This window comes from Physeter macrocephalus, chromosome 20 (assembly GCF_002837175.3).
Source record: "Physeter macrocephalus isolate SW-GA chromosome 20, ASM283717v5, whole genome shotgun sequence".
In the NCBI taxonomy this organism is placed as follows: domain Eukaryota; kingdom Metazoa; phylum Chordata; class Mammalia; order Artiodactyla; family Physeteridae; genus Physeter; species Physeter macrocephalus.
The window spans coordinates 56043927-56053071 of record NC_041233.1 but is presented as its reverse complement, the minus strand read 5'-3'; the positions used below and the strand labels follow the sequence as shown (position 1 = coordinate 56053071).

The window sequence follows — 9145 nt, the reverse complement described above, 5'->3', positions numbered from 1 at the left end:
CATACCATTACAGGAAAAATTCCTTCTAACTAGAATTCAATATTTGTTAATTTCTCTTTGTTTGTTTATTTACTCTCCTTTCAGTGTGGCAATATTATTTATTTGAAATAGAGTTAGGTTCATCTGTTTCTATTTGTATTCAATTTTTAGGTTGTTTCTCCTCTCCTCATCCTTGCTGATTTTTTTTTTAAAGAGTAGAAGTATTCCTCACTAGGATTCCTCACTAGGAATACTAGCAGAAGTATTCCTCACCTAGGGCCTGTAGGGTTTGTGGATGGCATCATGAGGTCTGTAAAGCCACTGGAGTTTTATGCAAATTATGTGTGCATTTTTTTCTGGGGACAGAATCCATAGCTTTAAAAATATTCTGGTGGGCTTCCCTGGTGGCGCAGTGGTTGAGAGTCCGCCTGCTGATGCAGGGGACGCGGGTTCGTGCCCCGGTCCGGGAAGATCCCACATGCCGCGGAGCGGCTGGGCCCGTGAGCCATGGCCACTGAGCCTGCGCGTCCGGAGCCTGTGCTCCGCAACGGGAGAGGCCACAGCGGTGAGAGGCCCGCGTACCGCAAAAAGAAAAAAAAATAAAAAATAAAAATAAAAATAAAAATATTCTGGTGACTTCCCTGGTGGTCCAGTGGTTAGGACTCCGCGCTTCCACTGCAGGGGGCACAGGTTTGATCCCTGGTCGGGGAACTAAGATCCTGCATGTCGCATGGCATGGCCAAAAAAGAAAATTCTCAAAATGGTCTTTAACCCCAAATATTTAGTCCCCTAAGAGACAAGAAGAGGAACCCAGGGGCCCTCTTAGAGACCTCCTACCAGTGGGGTAGGAAGTTCCACTAGATCGTGAGACTTTCCAGGGGAGATAGGATCTTATTTATCTTATATTCCCGGTTGCCAAGCACACACACAAATGTTGAGTGAACAGACCCAAAGGAGAGAAGAGAAACTTGGGAGCAAATCTGCACATTGAAGCAAGCTCAGGACTGCTCTTTCTTCCTAAGGGGCTGCCCACCAGTGACAACATAGCATCCTGTCAGATGTCTTAGATTCTGGGACTCCCAGGGAGGCCTAGAAACAAAGCAGAACTGGGGATGTGTGTGCAGGGGATACAGAGCCTGCGCATTTGTCTACAGGTACACCAGAAACATAAACTAGGGGAAAAATTTTAGTTTGCTGCAGAGACACTGACCCAAGACTCCGATGTACTCCTTGCATGGGTTTCTTTTGGCTGCAAGCTCTCTGCCAAATTGGAGAACCAGAGCTATTATACCTGAGTAGGGAAGCTGTGCGTCACGCAGGGTTTGTCCCGGTCAGGCGCCCCACCTGGGTGTGGCGGGAGGTATAGGAACCTACTTTGGCATCTGACACAGGTTGTTTCATTGAAGGACAGCACCGCTCCTCAGGGAGCTTCTGCTGCTAAAGAGGAGCCTAAGGAGGTAGATAATGAAGTGTGGGTCTCCTCTGTATGGCACATCCCACTAAGCGCTGGCTAGGAATCCAAAAGAAACGGAAAACCTGGTCCCTGCCACATGGTTCAAAGAACGTTTAGAAAGTTATGTTTAGGCAAAGGCAAACTCATAGAACACAAACTGAGCCCCCCGTACAAGCTGAGTGATCTGTGGGGTGGGGAAGTTAGAGGAAGTTTCCTTAAAGGAAGGAGTTGATATGGATGTTGAAGAAGGGTTGAGTCTGAAGAAAAAAGAGAGAAGAGACAAGGGTGTTCCACCCAGCAGAGATGGCTCAAGGAATAAGCAGAGGTATGGAGAAGAGGTGGCTGATCCTGAGCGCAGAGAAGGGAGATTTCTTCAAATACCACATTGGAAGGTGCTGAGGTCATATCCCATAAAAGACACTGTGCTTCAAGAGGGACAATGCGATGAAAATGATATTTGAGGAAGAGACTGTGTATAGGTCTGAATTAGGGACCCACCAAATGCAAGGAGGATGGCAGGGGAATTTCTAAATTCACCTGGATGGGAGATATTTGCCTGGGCTAAGACAGATGGCAGTGTGCCCATCTGTTCACCCTACTTCCTAGCAGATCAATCAAATATGAAAATAATAATTTATATTTTATATGGCTCTGTGGTCTCATTTGTGCAAGATCACATTTGCACATACAGAATTCTTCCAAACAACGAGAATTATTTATAATGATTGATCAAGTGTCTACTATGTGCTGCTCATTGCATTAACGGCTCAGGTGAACCTCACAACCACTGTCTGAGGGAAATACACGAGAAGCCGTGTACTTTCTAACTTGATATCCTGTGTTGTAGATTTGCCCAAACGTGAGTCTCGTAAGAACCCTGTGTGTTAGGTGTGGCAGGAATTATTATCCCCATTTTGCAGATAAGAAAACGGATGCTGAGAAAGGTTAAGGCACTTGCTCATAGCCACACAGCCAAGGAGTGTCAGCCAGCTCTTTGGATCCTGACACCTTACTTTTACTCTGATTTCACAGACACAGTGTTAAATTTAAGAGACCTCCAGTGTAAAACGCCACTTTGGCCTCGATCTGCTGCCCACTTCAGCTAAACACACCAATTCCTGACATTGATTTATTAGTAATTCAGCTTGTTCAGGGTCACTCAGTTGAGTCGGGACTGCCTGGACAAGGTGCCCAAGGAGCAGAAGTAGAGGGGAGGGCAAGGTGACCAGCCCTCCCGTCACCTCCCCATCTTTTAGAAGACATTAAACACTCGCTGCTTCCCCCACCCCCGACTCAGAGAGGGTCTGGGTTGCCAGAAGGTGGACAACACATTCGATCTGCATTACATCAGCTTGCACAGCAAGATAAAGGTGGACAGAGTGAGCACAGGGTCTCAAGGTCACCATTATTTCTTCATGCCAGGGTCGAGTCTTAGGAAAGCAAATAAAATGCTGATGCTTGCTTGGAACTAGAGAAAGCAAAGGAGGAGATCCCTGGGAGGCACTTTCCTAGGCCTCGGCCACCAGATACTCCTGCCAGCCTAAGGTGTTCTCCCCTTGTCCCCTCAAATTCTCCCTCTTCCAGGACCATGAGCTGCTTGTTTCTAACCTGTAAAATTACATGGGTAATTGTGAACCAAGATGGTTCTTGCTGGTCTCACCTTTGCAACACGTGAACTTAAGGTACATTTTGCATCTGGCTAAATCCTCAGATCTCTGCTTTATCTTCTACCTGGCTCACCTGATTCTCAGACCACTTTCCACAAATCACAGCAACAACTACAACCAAGCACCAGCAGTGGAGGTGGGGGGAGCACAGGGCCCACACACGGCTCCAGAGAGGGATGGGGGAGACCCCAGGTGCAGGAGCTGTGCAACGCCTAGGACGGAAAGCAAACGGACCACTTTTTAGCTTCAGGCCAAGGTCGGGTGCTATATCTGTTCTTATCAAGTTAATGGCTTGACATGTTTGCCATCTGAGAACAAGACATTAAAAGAGGCTCGGAAGCAAGGAGTTAGATTCAGGGTTTAGCTCGCTTGCCTGTCTCACAGGTGTTCCAAGATGATGGCTGTGTCCCTCCTGGGGGCAATGCACAATTCTTTGTTTTTTGTTTTTTTTTTTTGCTGCACTGCACGGGCATGAGGGATCTTAGTTCCCTGACCAGGGATCGAACCTGTGCCTCCTGCAGTGGAAGCACAGAGTCTTAACCACTGGACTGCCAGGGAAGTCCCCAAGGCACAATTCTTAATATGAAATGCTTCACGCAGCATTTTCTTACTTTAGAGCTTTCGTTCCACAAAACGTATTGAGCACTTACTATGTGCCGGCATTGGCAATGAGCAATTTATAATTTTGCACTTATTATGTAGGACCTGTTCATTCTCACCACAGCCCTGTGGGTTAGCTATAAAAATGCCCCATTTCACAGATGAGGAATCTGAGGCTCAGAAAGGTAAGAAGCATGCCTGAATTCACACAGCAAGTACATGACAGAATCAGGATTCCAATGGCTGTGTGGCTCACCACGGCCCCTTGGGGCACCTGAGAAGTGAGAGGCAGTCCTACCTACAGAAGCCACATCCCAGGGGAGAGACGGGCTTGTAAACAGATCGTGAAACGTAAGGTTTTCCTGGCTCTAACAGAAGCAGGAAGAAAGTGTTCTCTTTTTCTCTCTGCCTCTTCCTGCAGTGGTGCTCAGGGTGGGACCCAGACCTTTGGAAATGTCAAGTTGAACACTGTCTTTCTGTGGCTGCCCACTTCTTTGCTAGTTGTCAGAGGGTCCAGAGGCCTGTGAGGAATGGCCACCTTGGAGGGTCCTTCTGTTCGCATTTGACAGCCAGTACTGTCACCCGCTGGATTGTTCACTCTCTCACTTCTTCCTGGTCTCTGCTCTGATCTCACGTCCCCAGAGACATCTTCCTCGAATTCCTTACCTAAATAGCCTACCCCACTCCTTTGTGCCTTGCACCTGCTTTATTTCTCTTACCACATTCATCACCACCTGAAGTTTCATTATACACTTATCTGCATATTGTCCGTCCCCCCAAATGAAGACAGGCCTTTTCCTGTCTCAGTTGCTGCTCTACTCCCAGTATCTAGAACAGGATCTGGAACACAATCAATAATAAATAATTTATTGAGCAAGTAAATCAATTTAAACCTTACAACAATCCTGCAAGAAAGGTATCATTAACATCACGAACCTCATCATCACTTTAAAAATAAGGGAACAGGCATAGAGAAGTCATACGGCAAGTCAAGTCACACAGGGCACCCCAACAGTCTTGGATGTGTGCCCGGGCCCCTCTCATTCCCACACCGCCCTCTTAGCCCAACATTGTCCTCCTCTCCTCCTTTGACTCAGTCCACAGTTCTGTAGTCCAGGGACTGTTGGCTGATTGTGGAAAGGAAAGAAACCCAGCAACACCCGGGAGAGCCATTTACAGTCCCTGGGCAGGGCAGAGTGGCATCCTCCGAGAAGCACAGCACAGCATCGGTGTCACCGTCTCCCTTCCAGTTGCCACCGAGCATCCAGCTGCCGTGCAGTGGGCCAAACTCAGATCATCCTCCAGACAGCAAGAGCCGCTCAACCTCACTGGTGATGCAAGGAACACCTGCCTCTCTCCCTCCTGGCCTTTCACTGGGAGCCCTGCAGCCAGGCACCACTCACAACAGGCCCCATGTTGAGTGAAAGAGTCCATCTCACCAGCCTGCGGACGTCTACCCTGCTGTGGGCAGCAGGCTGCTCCCAGCACTGCGAGGGCGGAAACCCGGGTGAAGACCCATCTTTGGGTTCCTGGCAGAGACAACCCAGAGGGAGGGGACGTGAGGGCAGGACTGCAAGTGTGTGTGTGAGGGGGCAGCAATGCCCCAGAGCTAAGTCACTCACACATAAAAAAGAACACACACAGGGTCTCAGAGTGGAAAGAAATGTCACAAGCAGCTGGGAGATCTGGGTTTGTGTCACAGTCCATCTCTTACAAGCTGTGAGGTGTGACACAGGGAAATTACTTCCTTTTGTCAAATAGGGATAATAAAATAATACCTGCTCAGAGTACTTCCTAAAGAGTAAGAATAAAATTCAGTAACAAATATGTGAAAGCATCTTAGAAACGGTAAAGTATCTATAAACACAGAGATGTGTTGCATGCATTTTTCTGATTAAAAAAGGAAAATGACTCATTATGGAAAATATAATGAATATAATCAATATACATAAAGTATAAAGAAGAAAATAAAAATCACCTATAATTCTACTACTTACAATCACTGTTACCATTTTGTATATCTCTTTCAATCTTGTATCCAAAGCACACATATGCAAATATATTTTATATATGCATATGCCCACTCACCACAAGACTGGATTACATGGATTTAATGCCAGGGCTCTTAGAATTTTTATCATTAACTTCATTAGAGTAGGAATCTCAGTCTATAATGGAACTTTATCATTGCTCTGGCTAAGTAAGAAGTTTTAGAAACTTACTGTTAATAATCCCTCAGTCCTTTAGTTTACTAAATATGCAGTTACCTACAACATGGTACATTGGGAGAAACATTACACTGGGAATCAGGAGATCTGAGCTCTTTCCCTGTGTCTGCCAATAAAGAGCAGTGTATACTCTAGCAAGAAGCCCCTGTGACTCACTTTTCCCATCTGTGAAATGAAAGTGAGAGTCCATGCCTAGAAGGTCAGATGAGATCATGTATGGAAAAGTGTTTAGAAAAAGCACAAAGCACCCCCAGATGGGAGGTACTGATCCATCTCCACACAGTAGGCAAAGTCAGGGAGACAGTACACCGGCATTAATTCCGGTCCCATTTAACAAGTCTTAACAACCAAGGCAGAGGCCACCTTGAGAGAGTCTGCTGGTTTCTAAGATGCTAATGTACCATTCCCTTTGCCTCCACCACTTACTCGTGATTCATTCCCATCTAAACCAGAGCTAAACCATGCCCCAAAGTGGTTGACTGTTTCTTCAAGGGACGACGAATACTGGTACACCTCCCAGTTCCACTGTCCACCTTGCAGGGTCAGAGCCACATCCTCTCTGAGGCCATCAGGTCTTGTTTTCTCCAAGTGAGCTCTTGAAACAACTGCAGCTGGGCTTGTTAAACATGCACGTTCCCAGGGCCCCAGTCAGTCTCTGGGGGTGGGGCTCAGGAATCTGCATGTTTAACAGCGTCCACTGCCCCTCTCCCCATGCCCCAAGTGATTCTGATGTCCTCACAAAGTCTGAGAACTCATCCAGTCCAACATCTCATTTTACAGATGGGAAAACTGAGGATTATGGTTACAAAGCCACGAGTGGCTCAGTCAGGGCCATAGGACCAGAACGCAAATTTCTTTCTCAATCTCTCTCTGCTTCTTTCTCCTTCTTTTTTCCCTCCCTCACTCCCTCCCTTCCTTCTCTTCTCTCTTTATTTCAAGAACATAGACTTTTTCTCTCTCACCATATACAGGTCAGCAGAGAGGTTCCAGTTCACTGGGCAGCTCTGCTCCACATGGTTATAGAATTCAGATTTCTTGAGTGCTTGAATAATGTTCTAGGGTTTTTTTCTTTTAAAGTCCTAATTCTTTTAAAAATCAGTAATAACGAAAGATGGTTTGACACATAGCAATGAGTAGCCATAATTTTTCATCTGCCAAGGAGGCTGAGATTTAGGCAGAGTGGGAGTGAATGAAAAGTAGTCTTATCCATTTGTTCACACACGCATGCCTTCCTTTATTCATCAGTCACTGACCATCCAATAAGTAACTGGTTCTGGGACTACAACAGCACCTAAGACAGGGCCCCTGCCTTTGTTCTAAGTCAGTTCACGTCACAGTGTCCCTCAGACTAGAAAATGAAACCGGATGACTTATGAGCAAGCGTTGGGGCAAAAGGGGCCAGCGGTAGCCCCAGGAGAAAAAGAACACGGTCCCAGCCCAGCTTTGTTCTCTCCTGTGACCAGCCCCCTTAGCTTCCCTCTTCTTGGAGGAGCAGAATCTGTGGTGCAAGAGTCACATACACTTTCAGCTGGAACCACCATCTTCCAGTAATTCACCAAAATGACCAACACAAAGGGAAAGAGGAGGGGCACCCGCTACATGTTCTCTAGGCCTTTTAGAAAACATGGAGTTGCTCCTTTGGTCACAAACATGCAAATCTACAAGAAAGGTGATATTGTAGATATCAAGGAAATGGGCACTGTTCAAAAAGGAATGCCCCACAAACGTTACCATGGCAAAACTGGAAGAGTCTACAATGTTACCCAGCATGCTGTTGGCATCATTGTAAACAAACAAGTTAAGGGCAAGATTCTTGCCAAGAGAATTAATGTGCGTATCGAGCATATTAAGCACCCTAAGAGCCGAGATAGCTTCCTGAAACAGATGAAGGAAAATGATCAGAAAAAGAAGGAAGCCAAAGAGAAAGGTACTTGGGTTCAACTGAAGCGCCAGCCTGCTCCACCCAGAGAAGCACACTTCGTGAGAACCAATGGAAAGGAGCCTGAACTGCTGGAGCCCATTCCCTATGAATTCATGGCATGATGGGTGTAAAGAAAATAAAAGAACTAGACTGTATAAATGTTTCTCTTAATTGAGTAGAAGTGTGTGTCCCCTCCCCCAAACAAATATTTAAAGCACATTTTGTGTCCGAATTCAGAGGATGACGTCTTTACTTTTCAAATTTAGTGGGTTTTCTTCCTGAAGGACGTGAGGTAGTTTGTTGTGCAATATACTCCATTGGTTAATAAACTGCCAGGTATTATTTATAAAATATTTGTACTAGTTTGAAAATAGTCTCTAAATTCCTATGAAAAAAGGATTTAAAAATAAATAAATGAAAGGTTATCTGCTGCATTATAGTTAAGCTCAGGAAAAGTTGATTACTCAGAATTGCATCATAAATTAAGTAGCTGTGTTTTGAGGATCAGGAACTTAACTTTGAAGCCTACTACTTAAAAATACATTGTTAAACTAGTTACATGCTAGTTCTGAGTTGTTTAGACCTTTTATGCAGCAGGCCTCAGAAAAGTGTTAAAAACTAGAATACCTTTTTTATTTAAACCAATGATAAGTATTTCTATAGCATCCAATATATTATGTGACATTCTAAGCACTTTACATAATGTACTCATACAAAACTTGGAAGAAGTTTTATTTTGCCTATTTTACATGAAAGGAAGCTGAGGCACAAGTAACTTGCCCGAGGGTACAGGTGCTTGGTGTTGGGCAAAGATTCAAACCCAGGCAACCCATAATCAGATCTTAGTCATCAGTGCTTTATTGCTTCATATTAATAGGAATATTTTAAAGCTACTTTGTCTAGTTGGAGCACATTTTAGGTTTTGTTACTTCCTGGATATTTTTAATTGGGATGTGGTAAACATCCAGGAGGGAACTGATCATATCCCATTCCCCTGCCTTCAGTATTCTATGATAATACCTGTAGCAAGCTTATTTAAAATGAAAACCTTGACTACCTACTTAGTATTCTCTCCTTGCTATTAGACTTGAGGACAAGAACCTATTTATAATTTTAGTAGATGCTGTGAATAGGTAAAAACCCAATGTTAGTGGCCTTGAGTTTCATCTAGTGAAGTGTGATGCTAAAAGGGCTGCTTTGGAATCCAGCAAACCCTGGCTTTGAATCTTGGATTCCTAACCTAACTCAATAAATGGTGGTTATTAATTGCCCCCCCCCCAAAAAAAAGAGTCACATC

General features: G+C 45.0%; 1 protein-coding gene across 1 annotated transcript; it reads left to right on the top strand.

The window, feature by feature from the left end:
• Positions 1–7463: 7463 nt before the first annotated feature.
• Positions 7464–7986, top strand: LOC102986453 (60S ribosomal protein L21-like). Its single transcript, XM_055081097.1, has one exon. It carries the CDS (start codon positions 7488–7490, stop codon positions 7968–7970), a length of 483 nt encoding a protein of 160 aa, XP_054937072.1. The 5' UTR covers positions 7464–7487; the 3' UTR covers positions 7971–7986.
• Positions 7987–9145: the final 1159 nt, after the last annotated feature.